Here is an 18414-nt window from a genome sequence, read left to right as displayed (position 1 = left end):
TATTTCCCATTTAAATAACATGGGCAAATCTTTATTCAGATCTTTTTTGTAGAGCGTAAAATTTCCTACAAGAATATGTTTTGTTTATATCTTCACACTGACTCGTTTTCGAGCAATAAAATTCTAAATTTTTAAAAAGTTTTATCCTATGTTATTTAAATGGGAAATAGAAAATTGAGAATCGCCACCTCTAAATATCAATATTAAGAGCTCATATTTTACCGAGGTCATTTTTGAGGGACACTCGGAAGATTTTTCAATGTTCTTTGAAAAAAAAAAAAATAGTCGGTTTTTTTGACACACTCTACTGTATATTAATCTCAGCAAGTGAATTTCATGTATTTAATGTTGTATTCGCACACATTGTCCTATTACACTGATTACTGCTCAGAAGCATATTGTGAAGCCTTTTTTTTTCAGATATCTAATTACCGAGTCAACGTACATTCGTGAAAATGTTTTTAAAAAATCAATAAATTTATACGTATAATTTCTGTACCTAATAAATTTACACCATTAAACACCATCAGTAATTTATACATCACAGTGAAATTTTTTTCTGCAATTGAAGAAACTGATTGGTACTTGAAAGTGTATCTCAATTTAGAACTTCTTTCACAATATCAGAAAATGTGATATGTGGACTAAGCTCTATGAAACATAGTAATACTTGTATTGATGCTAAAATACACTGGACATTGTAGCTTTCCTATATAATTGTCGTTTTATTCGAAGGATAAATTTCAACTCATTGTCAAGCTGTTATTAAATTTTTTCCTTCGATTACTTTTCCAATTTACTATTTTCAAACGATTGTCGCTTGATTCGTACACGCGAACTCACTTTGAAGCTATAAAAAATGCCTTATGCTTAAGATAGAATATCTATTTAAAATACACTTTAAATGCTATCATAGCGACTGACAATGAGCACGTGGTTATATAATACATAACCTCAAATTGTACCAAGTTTCTGACAGCGTGTATAGATACTGTGACAATGAGTAGTATGTTTAAACTGTATCAAAAACTCTTACGGAAGTATCCATTATGTGTCCAATCGGTTCAAGCTGGTAAGAGTCGAAGGATTATTAAATATATTGGAAATTAAAAATTTGTGAAATATGTGGAATGATTTTCATAACGAAACTAATCAAATTATCGATATGATAGGCATATTAATGGGGACGGGTGATCAAATAGCTCAAAATTTTGTTGAACGTCGAAAGATTGAGGATCTGAATTTCATGCGCAGTGCACAGTTTGTCTGCATTGGCTGTTGTTTGGCGGTGAGTGGTTTAAAAGAAATATTCATATTGCCATTTACCTATATCTGAAATGTAAACTAATAGATAGGTAGGTAACATGACAACATTTTCCGTACATCAGAGCTGGAGAATTCGGCTCGATACCATTATATTGGATTAAATCATTGCAATTGTTTTCTAATATATATCCATCTACAATTTTTATGTGTAGATATATTTGCAAAAAAAATGTAAAATTGTTTAACATTTTGTTATTTGATATAAGATAAAGTAGCATTGAAGACACCGTATCATCACCCATCACCAAACAAATCTGTTTGCGTGAAAACCGGTCTAACAAAACTGCTTACATTGTTGCACTGGTCTTTGATACCCATATAACTTAATGAAAAATGAGTTACTGTTCTGTACTCTAAAGCTATTAACTTGCTAAATTCATCATCTTGCACCAGCCTAGTCTTTTGACCTTTAACACACTCCGATGATTGTTTTACATTCACTAATGATAAGATGAAATAACATTACCGACATACCTAATCCAATCGTTTCATGCACTCAAGCAAGTTCACATTCATTGCAATACATCTGTTGTAATTTTTGTAGAATATATTTTATGCAACCAGTCGTAATGTACATTTCAAGTTATTTCTGGTATAAAAATCTGTTCATGAAAAGGCATGACAGTAGGGATAATTCATATAAATCCACTTCAATTTAGCAATATGCTGAATTTTTTCCAAAGAAATATTTGAAAGTTTAGGGTCCTGCAACAAAAACATGGTACGGAATTTTGGAAAGGTACATTGGATCGAAAAATTCAGTGGCAGCATTTAAAAAAGTTCTTTTAGACCAAGGCTGTTTTGCACCAGCTTTTGTAGCAGTATTGCTAACAGTCATTGCTACCATGCAAGGAAACGATATTGAAGGAGTTAAGAAAAAAGTGAAAGCTGATTACAAGGATGTACTGTGCAATAATTACAAGGTAATAAAATATGGCAATTTTTTATCATACAAATAAACTGCAAATCAAATTCATATAAGTACTTTGAGATACTATCTAGGTTAAAATACACAGATGCAAACTAGGTATGTATGTATGTACATTATATAATTTTTTGTTACACTCTTATAGCTGTGGCCAATGGTTCAATTAGCAAACTTTTATTTCGTTCGACTGGAGTATCAAGTGTTGGTTGTACAGACAGTCGCTCTCTTCTGGAACACCTATATATCTTACAGGACAAACAGGGATGTTGAGCGTACTCATAAAAATGTATAATTATATTGAATGGTATATCGAAAAAATAATACGGGTCTTGCCATGTCGTCATTCTCAAGTATCAAGTATTGTTGACCATTTACTACAAGGAAAGTATGAAGGTGATTTTTAATATAAATATTATGGATCTGAAATCTTAAAAATCAAGAGCCCCATATGGACATCTCAGGTATTGGTATGATTTAACAAGAACAATTAAAAATTATCTTAGAACCAGCACCTGATACGATTTTCTTTTTGTTTCATTTATGTTTCAACCATAAAGATATATAATGCGAATAATGTAAAAGATAAATGGATCTATGTTTGCCATTAGTGAGTTCAAAAAATTCGTGTCAGTAGATTGAAGGACAACTTGTTTTATGCACTGTGGGAATATTGCAATGTTCCGTTCTCAGTTGGCACTGAATATGCTAATTATGCTTTTCATTTATTCACGTATGAAATATGTATGTAAGATGGCAGCATAGTGGCAGTTTCAATATCTTCTAACAATAAGTCCTTAATGACGCCTTTTTCGAAAGTAGAGCAGAATATGCAAAAAGCATATTTTTTATAGCTGGACAGCTTCCAATAAGTTAGCTAAATTTTTTCAACTAAATTTGGTAGTACAAAGCCTTGTATGTATATCGGGTAATATTATTTGTGATAGTATGTGCTCCAATTGTTTCATAATTGTAAGATATTAATGCAAGGTCAAGAAATAAAGAAGCAAAACAATTTACTGTTCACAGCCCACTGGGAAAATACTGTTGTTATGTAACGATTTAATAGTCTGAAGAGATTGCAGGTATCTTATTATGGAAAAATTTAATATTAGGAATGTTTTACAATTCAACCTGATACTTTTTCTGGTAGGTGTGTTGATATCTTAATTTTAAACCTAGGTGTCATATGTCCAACTAATAACATGGTTGTATGTAATTGTAATTTTTACTGTACTACAAATGTATTGCTATCTATATTATTTGTAAGTTGGAAATTCGGAGGTACTTTTATGGTCCAATCTCCTTCAATGAATAATGTCGCACTGACACTGAACTAACACAATGAAAGTACATATTCGATAAATTATTTTTTATATGATCTGTTCATGCCTTTATCGAGTTGAAGGCACAAATATACAAAGGTCTAAATAAAAAATTGTAGTTTTAAACAAAACGATAAAGAACGTGGGAGAGACAGTCTTACCTCTTCATAATGCCTGTTTTTTTGAGGAGCGGAGGGAGGGGTACATCGATATTTTTTAATAAACAAATGTGGATTTATTCGTAAAACATGTAAATCGAGTCTCCTTCACTGGAATAGAAGTAACTTAAAGTTGAGATTTAACTTAGACCATTATTTCATCTATGCCTTCAACTTATTGAACATGTTCCAAGTTTTTCACGATTTCATTGAATTGTTATAATAGAGATTTTTTACATATATGCCTCGTATATATTTTCGTATGGACATTTCTCGTAAAGAAGCTACTATGCCTACCGAATATGTTTCAGTTAGTACCAGAGCATTTTAGGCACAAAGTAGAGTGTGGCTATTACCGTCATATCCTTCTCTATAATTGGTTTGACCAATTTTCAAATGTCGCTTACACCAGTTGTAATTGAGGTCTATATTGAGCATTACAACAAAACTGAATGAAAACCGCTCATCGCATAAAAAAAAAAAATGATTAAATCCGCAATATTTTAATACATTAACAATTCTAATCATTGTTGAACATTCTTCAAAGAGGATTTTTTAAAGGCATCTAGGTTGGTGTCTCATATAAGTTTGTATAAGATGTTTCAAAAATACTGATATTATATTGCTTGTGTTGAAAAATATTCGTTTTATGTCGATTACCTTTCGTACTGCCGTTTATTCATTTTGTTGTCTTGGTTTGTTTTACCTCTTTTTCACACCGAGTACAAAATAATAGTATATTTCATAAACATAACAAGCGTGTATAAAAATTCTATAGAATGATCGTACATGTTCTACTTATACTAAATTACAATTTGTTGTATCATATTTTCGAAACACCCCATATGTGGTAATTGTAAATAATAGAAGGTGCAACGAAAATTAGATGTCAAAAATCTTGATGTTACGTATGACAACATTTTGTGCAATACTTGTCTGATTTTTATTTCAACTAACTTTCGTTGCACAAACTAGGACTCTGTTTTCTTAATGTATCATTTGGAATGACTCCATTTTGTGACGTAATACTAAAAATCTAACAGGGCACAAATAGTCTAACGAAAAATACACTTTCTTTAATGGCAAAGCCTCGTTTTCAAAACAGATGGGTAAAAATAATCATGATACCCCAGGTGTTTTTCACTAAATACAAAGATCTAATTTATGATAATATTTGTTCTCTGTATCATATGGAATGACTACGTGTACATAGAGTGCTGTTAACAATTTAAGATAACAAAGGGGAACTGAGGAAAAATCTGGAGATTTTCAACTCAGAGATTTTACTCTTTATCATATTGTTAGTAATGTTAGCCTAATTCAGAATTTTCCGCTACTTTCATCAAATCTCGGATATAATCAAAGATAACTTTTTTTGCCAGCAATAACGTTTTTTTTAAAAAGAAATGCGTAATGTTCTCTTAGTAGTTATAGTTTCAACTTGAATACTACTGCTGTGATATTTGCAAAACTGTCATTGGTAAGAAAACAATAAATGATAATTTTTTATAATCGCAATATTTACGAAGTGTGTGAATTATTTACGAATAGTGCATTATATATTTGTTTTTGGGACTGAAGAAAGTTGGCTGTGTACTAAAGACGTCAAAATAGCATCTTTAACAAATTTAACTTTTTCAAACCTGACCAATTAAAGGATTGGTGAAAGTGAAAAACGACACTAAAATAGACTGAAAGTAAGTAATCAATTTGTATCTTGTTATGTACACTTCTAGCAGAGTAATTGAATTTTTTCACAGTCCATGTTGGTATTCAATCATACCTACTTCTTAAACTTTTCAAAAGATACATCGCCATTGAAAATAATTTGAAATAAGTCCAAGTGTGTACAATTGTAAGATTATAATTATTTGAAATTGAGTAAATCGAAAGAAAATGAGATCTAATTATTTTCTAGAGTAGGCTTTGTTATTTCTAATTTTCAACACCTCTAAGTTCAATTATATAGATTAATATATGTATATATACAGATGCACTTTGCTCTAGTGTAGAAACTCCGTGGCCTTGATAATCATGTATAGTATTACTGATGTGTAATGAATTATAATAAAATTACAAGAAAGAGTAAGATACAATGTAGCAGTACCATATTTCTACGCATGTACTTCATTGCCTCTATCTATAAAAGCACCATAATTATTCTATCAATTTGTTGAAAACAAGTTACATGGAATTTTATCAGTACTACCCACTTCAATGTCAATTAAAAAAATATAATTTATGCTATTACCATTGGATTATCTAAGATGAAGAGGGTGATTCCAGTATTACAGAAAAATTTTAACAATGGCATTCCCCAAACGAAATATCTAAGTACACAAGTTTTCACCTGAATCTTCTTCAAAGTTAACACCTTAGCATTATGTGTTAATAAAATATTTTATTACTTACGATACTGTTTGTGTACCTTATGCAATGCGTAAGTACTGTTTACATATTTCAAGTATCAGTTGTTTCCCTTTAAAGTAAAATAACAAAATTAAAGAATAGTGATAATACGTAATAGGTAAACAATAGGTAAACAAAAATGCTACATTTTTTACTTGGATGTAACACTCAACACTCTGGCGTTGAACATTTTTCTGCTTTAGCCACCGCTGCTGGTATGGTTTCAGTAGTTTTCGAGATTGTACATGGTCCAAGAAGTTTGGGACATGATAATTCACCCGTTTGTACCGAATGAACTTTTTTCAGCAAGTCGTAATTGATCCGTTGTGTTATAACAGAGTCTTGTCTGGAATTGACAAATACAAAATGTAATGCGCTTGTTTTCTGTATTGGAGTGAAAATACTCTAAAAAGTAAAAATTGACTTCAAAAGCTCACTTGTATTCTGGATGCGTGAGCACTTCGTTTCTCAACCACGCCGCAGTTGTCATGAGTTCGCCAGAAGCTCTTCTCTGAATCAATTTCAAATACCTTTGAATTGTGCAATGTGTATCAGCATCTACGTCCATACTGGATAAATAAGAATTCACTAATGGTATTAGACCGGGAAAATCGCCATCCTGTTGAAACATAAGTTACAGTTCAATATTTGTAGGGCTTAAAAACACAATGAGTTGAGTAGAATTCCTGGATTTGATGTTATTTTTTTTAAACATATAACAGTGTTTTCACAACATTTAAATAGGTTCAATTTTTAAGGACTTTGGAAATTTGATACAATCACAATATGACATTAAATTCGCCAAAACAAAGAGAAAAATCATACATGTTCAGGTACGTAGGTAAATTCTAGAATAAATTTCTTACCTTTCCATTAATTATCTCATTCACTGAAAATTCTGTATACTCAGTTTCATTATCTGGGCATTGCTTCGCATCAGATGTTATATCTCTTCTGAACCAAAATTTTTCCTTTTTAACCGCATCTCGTTTTTGTGCCTTAGCCATATTCTCATCAACTTTACTGATGGGTATAAGTAAATTCAATTTGTAACTAAGTATAACTCTTGTCAGTAAAACTACAAAGCAAACTATGGCTGCATTTTCAAAATCTGTAATTTGAACTTCACAAGGTCTGAATTCTACTCTCCAACCTATCGGAGAATTTGGAGGAGGTGGCTTGAATCTCATCGTTTGCCAATTTGTTGATTGAATATTCTGTAATCATAAAATTTCTGTACTTCCACGCATGATAAAAGAAGAATATCTTCAAATTAAGAGCAGTTTTGATTAGAGACAAATGCAAGGTCGTGACAGAACTCAGAAATCAGCAAATTCTATATCAGTGAAAATAAGCTCTGGAAATCAGGGGATTCTTGAGGAATATTGTACTCCGATTTCTGTCGCCACCCTGAAATGTTATTCAGTCTGTCACTACTGAGTCACTACTGAGCTACTACTATTACTTGTATCATGATTGATACCAAACTCACTTCAAAATGATCCGTATCGGTTTCATCATTTTGGTGAACTTTTTCTGTAAATAACGATACTGAATCTCTAATAAATAAGTGGGCAATATGCTGTGCAAGTAATCTGTCAATCCCGTTATTCAAAAGCTGATTATAAATTTCTTCATCATAAGTTAAAGGAACGTCGTTATATTTATCGCCTTGTTCACTGAGGTAAGAATCGATTGAATCGTATCTAGATTTGCTGATTCTGAACTTGTTTTCTTTAAGTGGCTTCAACCCACGCTCCTCCTCTGTTCTACAATCGACAGAACATGATATGACATTCCATCGGCAATCAACGTCTGTTACATAGCCTTTGTGCAGTGGGCTTGCCGCTGTCAAAGCTAGCTGGTTTGAAAAAACATAGGACAATTTTTAATTTTCTCATAATTAGATACAGAACTATTGTCATTGATATCTGATGGTGCTTCTATTCAGTTGTTAATTCAATATTTCACTGACCATTATCGGACATAGTGGAGTAAGTTGATCGTACAATGTCCGTGCTTCTTGTATGTTACAGGCTTGAAAAGTTAATTGTAAACAACAACACCCCATCCCAAATCCCATCGCGTCCATATACACATGATTTTCTTTTGCTGCTCGCTCACTAGTTCCATCATCTCCCAATAACGTAAAATCTTCTTTAAATGTCCGAGGAACATTTTCATCTGGATAAACTAGAAGAGTAGTATTAGTTTCTAATCGAATGGTTTGATCAGTCCTGACAGTTGGAAACAAGCTCAAAGAGTGAAATACTTTTAACTTATTCAGTTGACTTGTGATAACTTTTGTAACTTATAAAATGAGTATATCGTCTACGGAAAATTCATTTAAATACAAAATATATTGCTACTCTTGTCTAACTAGTTTTACTAATACTTGTAAACTTACTAGGTAAGTTTATAGCCACTTTTTCACCTCTCCTCAGTCTAATGTTTCTCGTCAAAGTCTTGAACCGAGGATGACCAGGAAATATAGCTTCATCAGGAAAGAACAAGCTTCTTGACGCGCCACTAGTTGGAGTTGGTTTTGTCGGTGGATCGGTGAAATCTGCTGCTCCCAGCCTGTAAAATTATTTTGTAAGTTATTCTGTACTTGTAAGTTTATTGTTTATGTTCTAAGAAATATCAGACTTTTTCTTCATTCATCACGCAATTCGCAAATGGTCTAAATTTTTTTATCGGAAGTGTTTTCAGTAATTACTTGAAAAAATTACCTCGGGAAACTAGTTAATGACATCAGTGTTTCACCTGGCTGTAGTAACATGCTTGCTTCTTGTCTCCGGTATTGCATATTTGCTTCAACAACATTAAAATGTGCTAGTAAGCCACCGTATGGTTTACCAGGTGTTCCTTCGATCATATAAGCACCATATTCTGGCCTCCACAAAGATTTCACGTTACTATGAAAGAACCAGAACAATAATATTTAGCATTATTTGATTTCTAACCAATTCTGGATTTTAAGCAAAACAATTGTTACTTTAGCCTTGGTTACCAAAATCTTAGCATAAGACTAAATTAGACAAAATGCAAGATTAATTAGTGTTTAGAAACTGATGGTCAAAACATTTTGATGTGATTCATTTTGAGTTGTAGTTTCAGAATTTTGATGTTTACTTGATACTGTCATTTGCTATTCCACTGGGGATATGATAGATAAAAAAAGTAAACAGAAACACTCACTTCGGATCTTGGGCCTCTTTTTCATTAAGTATTGTCAGAATTTCTTCTGCCCGTAAGCTAACCTTCGCGGTCTTTTCCTCATCATTAAATTTTACCAAAACATATTCAACCTGTAAGATAAACAAGAAAGTCAACCATTATATTTGATTTGTCATTAGAAGAAATCAAGTGTGCCAAAGGAATCCAAGCAATTAGCCTGAACAAGCATCATATATCTCAGGATTTCAAAAAAATATGCACAAAAACTGCTCGTTTGAAAAATGAATTGATTTATTTGTTCTTTCTCGATACTTATACTTATATGATTCGTCGACCAAATTTCGACTATTTTGTATTTAATATCACATCATGTTTCTATGTCAACCTCAAAGGTGTTTAAATTTAGACAGAAATACATTTCTTGATCTAAACCAGACTTACATGCGACCAGGTTTGGCTTGGTCACGAATGTAAATAAAAAAACCATACTATAATTGGCCTATTTCTACAACATATGAGTAGTCTACAGATTTACAAGTCTCCGTGAATAATAACAGCCGGAATTCTAGAGCAATAGAATTATGGAAAGTGGTATGAATGTTTTTATTGCCCAATGACGTGCTACATTTGTCCTTCATGCTGTCCTTATGATCAAATATCCGTTAGCGATTCGAAAACTATACAATGTCACGTAATCAAGTGAAATATATCTTCTACTGATACTATTTAAACTGATGAATACTAGTTATGAGAAATAAAACGAAGATCACGTTGAATGAAGTTTATAAATAATTAAAGGTATCAACTACATTAGAGAAAAAGAAAATGAAACAATTGTTAGTTTTAGACTAGAATTGAATTTGATTGGATTTTTTTCGAAATAAGAAGAGCTCGCATTAACCTCGAATTATGAACCGCCCACGTCAAAGTGGCCCACGATAAGAAATATAAGTTTATAGTTAAAAAATAATACGGATCCGCGAAGTAATTCTTGGAAAATAAAAACAGTATTTTCAGTGATAAAACAAAGTAAAATGTTATTACCTCGTCGCCCCATTTGAGAACATCTCCTTGCCTGTCTCTCAATCTTTTGTAGAGGTTAATAAATTGCACAATACCGTGTTTTCGCACGTGATCCGATAATTTTTTCGTCTCTTCCCAACTCATGGGACTTCCTTCTGTCAGAAGACCCATATTACCAGTTATTGTTATTCTACAGTTATATACAAGAATTTACTCAGTCGAACAACGAAACTTTGTACACGTTATGTCGAAGGTAGATGAGGAATGAAAGGCCGTCCGACTTGTAGCAAGTCTATCACGGAAGTCACTGGATTTCCTGCTCCTCGATCGATCAGACAGTTTCTACAAGGCTAGGTCTTGTTTATTTAACTGATATTTCTCTCGGGTAATCAAAGAATTTTTAATCAATAAAGTTTCATTCATTCCCTCGGAAACGTCAAATCCTTCAATCCGCGTGTTCGATGTGGGCCTGCGATGACAACTGATTGTGAAATCAGCTACGGGCCATTTTGTTGCACACACTCTTTTTCTTCATTTACTTATATAATGTAATCGCGTATCTCATAAGAAATGGTTTTCTACGCTTTTTTTTAAATAGAAATTAGGCGCTGAATGATTTCGGACCGTTATACTTCATCTTTTTTTACGGTATAAGGAATATATAGCTTGTAATTGCCTCATAATACGCATGACCGTCGTTTAAATTCTCCGAAGAGCAGACGATATTTTTCGCATGCCGCGCGATGTTCAGAATCATTCGAATTCGTCATTGTCGAAAAAAGAGTGACAAAAAATAGTTCTGAATTAAACATTAATTGCTGTCTTGATATTTGTTCGAGTCAATCGGTGTCAAGGTTACGCGGAGAGAATTGTCAGTTCTTACATTATCGTAACTCATAATTCATACGTGTATAAACGTATATTTATAAGTTGATATAAAACAGATCCGAAAAAATCTCTACCGTGGTTATATTTCTATTTTTACAATTCAAATGTTTACGACAAAGTGAATTAATGTACTATAATTTTTTTCATTTTCGTAGCAACTCAGTGATCGCAGGTTGATATGCCGGATACATAATTGTAAACAGGTCTGCGTATTCTAAATTCTATCCTATCTAAACAATTATTTCTACTGATTCTTGCGCCTCGTCAAAATGACATTACGTCCTACGTTGTCCAGTTATGATTATTAATAAATGACCGCATCAGCGTTCAGAAGATAAATTTTCAATGCAAGTGAAATGCACTTCGTTGATTGAAAAAGTCTGTTTTTCTCGTTCTTCGGCGTGTAAAATTCGGTAAAAATTTCGAAAACAGTTTTTTAGACAGGACGATTGTGATAAGTCGTCAATTTCATCCATCTTATATACTTATATTATATACATACTTTTTTATACGACTTCGAAATTCTGTGATACAGGCATGAACAACAAGCAATCTTTCAAGTATTCAATATTTCGAAACACTTCAATCACTCGCGAGTGTTTGAAAAAAGCTATAACGTTACGTACATTTATTTCTTTCTTATTATTCTACTACGCAGGAGAAAAAAAGTCTGGTCGAAACGGCATAGAATTCTCCATAAGCGTTAAGTACACATTTTGATCATACTGCAACCATATCGTAATATACATCAACGATGATAACGAAACTGGAGGGATTGTGGTGCAAAGTATTATCCGTATCACTAATCGGAGTGACGCAAACCTAAGGATGTTTTAATTTTTATGATATTCAAGGTGAAAACGTGATATGCCTACATTCGAAATACAATGCACATACATACATAGGTATATATAATACCTAGCCCAATTATCGTAAATAATTACACCACAACCCAGACTATTCGCTCACAAACATTTGATACCATTTTTTAGTTCTAGACAAGAACAAGATCGAGTGAATTGAACGCACTGCTAAATGATTATTCGGAAAAATTTACAATGTTGACCTACAGTAATGCAAGAGTGATTTTTTGCCGGGAAAACTCCTATGTATTCTAAAAATTTTATCAAGATAGCATTCTTTATCTATATTTGTCTGATAAAAATTGTTATTCGAATACGGTAAAAAACTGTAAACACAGGCATACAATAAATTAAAAAATTATGGTTATGACATGATCTTCATACAGCCATTTTAATCGTTTTTTGCCATCTTATTGTGGTGATTGGTAATTTTATTAATCATTTTATACCGAGTCATGGTATGAACGAGACATGTAGGTAATCGGTAAATTGCATTCAATTAAAAGTTTAAACGTCTTTAATTGCCACAATCAAATATTTCTAAAATGAATGTATTCGTTATTTATAGGCATACGTAATTGCCAAACCGTGTCTTTTAATCTGTGGCCGCAAAATACGTCTGTTTCGATTAAAAACATGTTTCGCCACTCGCAAATTAGTTTTCGGCATATTCCCAATTTTTTTCCAAACTAGCAATTAATATCATTATCAACACGGCCTGACTTCTATAAGGTTCTGATATCGCACAAGCATTAGCATAATTTATTTTACAAATTTTAACTCACAATCCGTCTTAGCAAAATAATTTTTTTGCTTCGCAATTTATTTTTCGAACGCATCAGTGAGATGTATTGAACTGTGTGTGTTGCAACTTGTATACTTGTACCTTCTTATCTGTAATTGTATCACAATTACAGTGCGACTGTAAACGTAAGTGTTTATCAGCTTAATATTGAGTAATTAAATTCACCGACATAGTTATTCAAAATTGATTATATTATACACCCTGCACAGACAACTGGATACTTTGATTTGGACATTAATTCACCAAGGTACATTTGACAATATTTATAGAAAGATATCAGTTACTAATGAAAATCGAGTCATCCTTTCTTTTACGTTTACGATATAATCATTGCACGAAAGGTGCGACACATAAACTTCAGATTCATATTTATATAACAACTAATTATTCGCTTTAACATATAACTGTAGATTCATTTTCCCTGAGTCATTATGTCTCACAGCCTGTTTGAATGAGTATAATTTAAGTGATGAGGTAATGATGTCACGTCACTCAGAAGCAGAGTGAGTGACTTATTCTTCATAAATCTACAAAACACACGCTGTTGTTTGTTGTGACGAGTGGGAACCACCTCCACATCTTATCTTTATAAATATATATGAAGTTTGTGACGTACATATTAACAATGACTCGCCGAAAGTCTACAGCAGGGTGTTTCCGCGTGTGTGCTGCAGGCTTCGATAGGATAGATTAAATTTATTCGTCTGGATTTTAGAAAATACTTAATAAAATCATAGAATTATTCTTTATAGAAACATTTGTATTCATGAGAGTACCACAGATTACGGACAGGTGAAGAATTTAATAAAAGTGCGAAATGGATCCGGTTAGAAAAAATTTCATTCGCTGCAAGGTCCTCATCGACAGTCCCTAAGAAATTATTAAGCCTAATCGGATGAAATGTGTTTGGAAAATTAAATATTCCTCGGAGATGAGCACCAAGTTTTCAGACCGTATTACCACATTCGTTTATAAAACAGTGACCATATAGACATAAAAAAAAGTATAGTTACTCTAAAAGACTCTTATTCAATTTACATGAAGTTTGGTCAAAAATTTTTCATTATTAGTTTATATCCATTATTTTTCACGGCCAAAACTCAAAACAGTACAACTTCAGTGATTTAGATCAATTGTAAACGAGATCTGCTCCACAATTCAAGCCTTCCAATTTGAGCAACTTTCCAAAGCAAGTTTTTCAGTTCCGTGTGTACTAGTGTTTTTCTTAATAACCTTCTTTATGATTTGAGTCCATCGACATCTTTGCTTTTGCGTGCAAAATCTTTTGTTCAATTTGTGTGATAGAATATTCACTTATTTCATCAGCAGCAATTTTGGAATGCTTAACCAATATTACAAAATTGTAGAAAATTGCTAATATGGAATGTAGAATTTTTAAAGGAGTCACAAACCTGTACACAGTATAAGACGTTTAATGAGAACAACAGGGAGTTGTTTTCATGAATTTTTGAATTACAACTCACGATATTTCGTTATCCATGGTTTCATGCAACTTACCTTCAGTATAGAACTTTGAACTGCCAATGCCGTCAAAAATTTTGAACACACATTTATACTTCTGAATAATAATTCATCAGTTACGTACATTTATCCATCACCATACAGATGTGTAATCTTACATACCTGCGCAATATTAATCGAAGCTTTAACTTAATCGGGTGTTGTGACTCGTGCACTAACGTCTATCGTTTCTCATATTATACTTACATATGCGATATGTACACATCAAATTGCGTAATAAGAAACCATTCCCTCGCACAGCTTGTGATAAAATATTATTTTCAATGAAAACGTTACCAGCCAAGTCACAGTTGTACGAGCCTTTAACTTCTTCCAACTTCGGGCGAACTTCAATGTACGTGGCTATGCCTGTGCTTAAGAATATAATGATATACGGGAAATGGGTTGGCAGCCATATGACAACCAGAGAAAAAAATCTTTTGTTCTCTTCAACTTTATTTAGACGCCAGCATAAAACTTCGTCAGCAACATATGCAAGGTCGAACAGTTGATAGTTTAATCAAAGAGACCGAATCCCATGTCATCATCTTCTTCCTCAGATTCTTCCTTCTTTTCTTCTTTCTTCTCTGCAGCTGGGGCCGCAGCAGCAGCAACTGGAGCAGTAGCCGCAGCAGCTGCAGCAAATTTGCTGGGATCCTATGGCAATGGACGCAAAAGTTTGTCAATACAGATGGGTATTTCTTTCAAGTACCGTAGTAACTCAAGTGATCATCTAATCATTTGTCGTGTGTATATATATATATATAAATACACACAATATAAATAATATTATATATATATATATAAAAATTTGCTACTGAAACATTTATCGGTACCAAAGAAATGTATAAGATGTTTTACATAAAGCTATAAATCACATCTTCAAAATATTTTTAAAAATTTAGCAGAACGCATTTTTACTTGGACTTGAATAAGTGATTAATGGAAAATTTCATGACGAAAATTTACTTGCTACTGGCGCCACAATAAAAATTGAGGTACAGTTAAAGTTATTCAGACAGCGTTTCAACGCGAAATATCAACTGAGAAAAGGCATGCTAGTGGGTTCAGCTATTTCTAGCTCTAGCATGTGAATTCTTTTCTTCAGACGCGTGAGGCTTTCATCATTAATTCATTAGTTACTGATAAGTAGAACTGGATTATTTTATATTATTCATAATTACAATGTAAAAATAAAAACAGTTCACCTTGATGTATTCTTTGATGGTGGTGGCTTCTTTGAACTCAACGTCCGTGGTAGCAGCAAGGGCGAGCAAGTTCTTGAACCCGTTGGCGATACTATGAGGTGCACTCGCAATGGTAGGATATCCAATAGCCAAACAGACGGAAGCCAGGTTGGCAACACCAACCATGAACTTTGCGCGCAAATCCTCGGGCTTAATGTCCAAGATTTCAGGAGCAAATATGGTGCCAGAGTCGTAAACTTGTTCAACCAAAAGACCATATGAGAAAGGAGAGATATTCAACATGTTCAAAAGGGTAGCTTCTGAAGCTCCAACTTTGTCACCAGGCTTCAAAATGTGCACATCATTCTGTAATATTAAGTTAGAGTTGAGAAGACAGTGGAATGCTTGTTACTTTACATAATGTTATAAATATAATGAGTTCATCCAAGTCCAATTTCAATAAGAAATTCCATATATCTAAATATAAAATTTTTTTCAAATTCTTGTTATTGTTTTGCCATGGTACTTACAATGATTTCAATAGTACCCTTGGAAATCTTGGTCGGGATGCTCAAAGCTTGGAAGAAAGAAGTTTTCTCAGGACCCAAGCCAGTATTCTGAGCAGGGATGATGACGCTCAATGGTGCAATGGCACCAGCCCTAGCTGGAGCGCGAACTTTGTTCTCAATTAACTTGTCCCTAACTTCGACCAGGTCTCCACGAGTGAACACAAATCCAACATTGCCACGGATATGCGGTAGAAGTTTTTCTAATGCTTGGTTTCGTTCAATGTGACCGCGAATCGCCTTACGCATCATGGTGTTCTTGCCCATAAGCACAACTGCGGTGCCACGTAGAGACATACGAATTTGCTGCATCTGTTTTGAGCCAACATTGTCTGCGCCCACGATGAAACATTTTGGATAGTCATCCAGAAGTTGCTGCAAACATCAAGATAGTACGAAAATGAATAACAGATATCAGGGCTGTGTACTCTTGTTTTCAAAAATTTGTAATACTTATGGAACAGTTTTAATAATGCCACTAATCTAACAAATGATGGATATAAATCTTTTACTCAAATAATAATATTTGTTCTCTTTCTTTCGTGTGATACATATTCTTAATTTTGCAACTTTAGATATTTTGTTCCTTTAATAAAATTGGAATTTCTATTATCCCCAATCAAATATAATTACTTTTTTAATTTTTGTAAAAAAAATGTTGTGTGTATAACCTTCTATTTACATGCAATAAATCTGTAATATATTCTTGGGATTGAAAAATTATAATAAGTGTATTATTGAAAGTTATATAGCTACATGTGTTGCAAGCACAGTAACTTGTAATTTTATTTCTTCAGTTGATGATCGCAATAAGAAAATGGCTGAATGCAGTGAAGTTATAATGACATAAACGAATTAACTTCATTTCAACGGCGAACTATGGTTTACCTACAATGAGTTTGGTGAAGTAGTTTGACTTCCATGTTGCTTTGTCCTCCCTACCCATCTTTACGTGCGTGTAGGGATACCTCGAAGGAGTTTAAGGGCTAAAAAAAAAACGAAAACGAAGTTACATTAAATATTCTTTTGGTCCATGAGAATCATGTACCGTATTCTAGGACACCGCTGGTTTGAGTAAAATTAAAGTTTAGTCAGCTCACAGGTTGACAAAGCCGGTCGGCATATGTGAAGCGTGGCCTGATTGCCACGAGCACATGTTCGCAACAAGTTTCAGCACATTTTAATGTAAAACAATTCCCATCGATGGTAATGAACATTATTTTCTGTAAATCGATTGCGATAACTTATAGTTTTCATATTATTGTGATTTTAGGAAGTGCCGGATTCAGTGGAAATTACGACAAATCGGGACTATAATCAACGTGCGTACCTCAGCAGGATGAACGGGCGTAATGGTAGAGAAAGCGGATGTCACCCTGGCGCAGGCAAGGATGCCAGGAAATACGAGATATCTCTAATGCCAACCAATCAACTCGCGACCATCATCGCACGTGCGTTCCGAAATCCGCACTTCGTGTTGTTAGTAATTTTATTCTCTTTCACGCTCTCGAGTTTATGACTGGCTGTGCCTCTATCTTAGGAAGTTTTTAGCGCTGCCAACAAATTTCGGAACGCACCGTAAATAATCCAATCTAGGGATCCTAGGCCAAACTTCCTTTATTAGTAGGTAACCGCACTTTTCAAACACTCAACTAAGGAGATTTTATTTATTGAAATATTGGTATAATAATGATTACGTATAATATACTTCCTGAATCAAGTAAATTTGTCAGAATTGTTGTTTCTTAACTAAAATTTCTCATGCATAGGGACGAAAATAATTTCGAGATATGTACTTACATTCACACATTGACTATGGAATTCTTCAGTTATATTGAGGTATCTCCAAGTAACGATTGTGTTGCACGTGATTCTTTATTCTACAATATTGAGCTACATTAACAAATATGCCTGTACACGTTCACCAATTGTAAAATTATAGAGCATTAACAGATAGAGTTAAATTAAATTTGTTATGAACGTACAAGTGACTTACCAGAGTAACTTGACCTTATAAAGTTATAGGTAATTTTACCAATCGCACACAAAAAAAAATATGAAATTGAAACTTTAATATTATTATTATTATTATTGAATACTGCGCTTAAGTTGTGAAGTAACCAGACGCTACAGAACAAACTGCCCTCACATTTATAGATACAATTAAAATGTTTAAACAAGAAAAAAAACCGAATACATTTACATGAATAAGTTCTTTAATGGATGAAAAATGTACAT

The 18414-nt window shown here is 33.2% G+C and overlaps 3 protein-coding genes and 1 long non-coding RNA gene across 6 annotated transcripts; 2 read left to right on the top strand and 2 right to left on the bottom strand.

Annotated features, from left to right (window-relative positions):
* The first annotated feature begins 227 nt into the window (after window positions 1-227).
* On the top strand, window positions 228-4203 carry LOC107221877 (protein Mpv17). The gene is made up of 4 exons (XM_015661035.2): window positions 228-1072; window positions 1173-1288; window positions 2028-2249; window positions 2400-4203. Exons 1-4 carry the CDS (start codon window positions 1000-1002, stop codon window positions 2544-2546), a joined length of 558 nt encoding a protein of 185 aa, XP_015516521.1. The 5' UTR covers window positions 228-999; the 3' UTR covers window positions 2547-4203.
* LOC107221878 (glutamate--cysteine ligase catalytic subunit) lies at window positions 3076-10990 on the bottom strand. Of its 3 annotated transcripts, XM_015661037.2 has the most exons (10): window positions 10368-10990; window positions 9345-9454; window positions 8876-9061; window positions 8551-8723; window positions 8119-8336; window positions 7636-8004; window positions 7010-7360; window positions 6581-6762; window positions 6290-6489; window positions 3076-6213 (listed from the first exon to the last, which is right to left on the bottom strand). In XM_015661037.2, the coding sequence occupies exons 1-9, from the start codon at window positions 10515-10517 to the stop codon at window positions 6312-6314; spliced, it is 1917 nt and encodes a 638-aa protein (XP_015516523.1). In that variant the 5' UTR covers window positions 10518-10990; the 3' UTR covers window positions 3076-6213; window positions 6290-6311. The 3 variants fall into 3 exon arrangements, with proteins under 3 accessions (XP_015516523.1, XP_015516522.1, XP_046592878.1); XM_015661036.2 differs by having other exon boundaries at window positions 3076-6489; XM_046736922.1 differs by lacking the exons at window positions 9345-9454; window positions 10368-10990 and adding an exon at window positions 9148-9255 and having other exon boundaries at window positions 3076-6489.
* A 3871-nt stretch (window positions 10991-14861) lies between these two features.
* LOC107221894 (60S acidic ribosomal protein P0) lies at window positions 14862-17613 on the bottom strand. Its single transcript, XM_015661061.2, has 5 exons — window positions 17507-17613; window positions 17069-17162; window positions 16141-16551; window positions 15632-15976; window positions 14862-15080 (listed from the first exon to the last, which is right to left on the bottom strand). Exons 2-5 carry the CDS (start codon window positions 17120-17122, stop codon window positions 14940-14942), a joined length of 951 nt encoding a protein of 316 aa, XP_015516547.1. The 5' UTR covers window positions 17123-17162; window positions 17507-17613; the 3' UTR covers window positions 14862-14939.
* Window positions 17158-18391, top strand: LOC124293918. Its single transcript, XR_006903793.1, has 2 exons — window positions 17158-17382; window positions 17450-18391. It is a non-coding gene; the product is annotated as an uncharacterized LOC124293918 (long non-coding RNA).
* The last annotated feature ends 23 nt before the right edge of the window (window positions 18392-18414 follow it).

Source organism: Neodiprion lecontei, chromosome 4, assembly GCF_021901455.1.
Source record: "Neodiprion lecontei isolate iyNeoLeco1 chromosome 4, iyNeoLeco1.1, whole genome shotgun sequence".
Classification (NCBI taxonomy): domain Eukaryota; kingdom Metazoa; phylum Arthropoda; class Insecta; order Hymenoptera; family Diprionidae; genus Neodiprion; species Neodiprion lecontei.
Note: the sequence above shows the minus strand (reverse complement) of the source record. Positions and strands in the feature narration are given on the sequence as shown.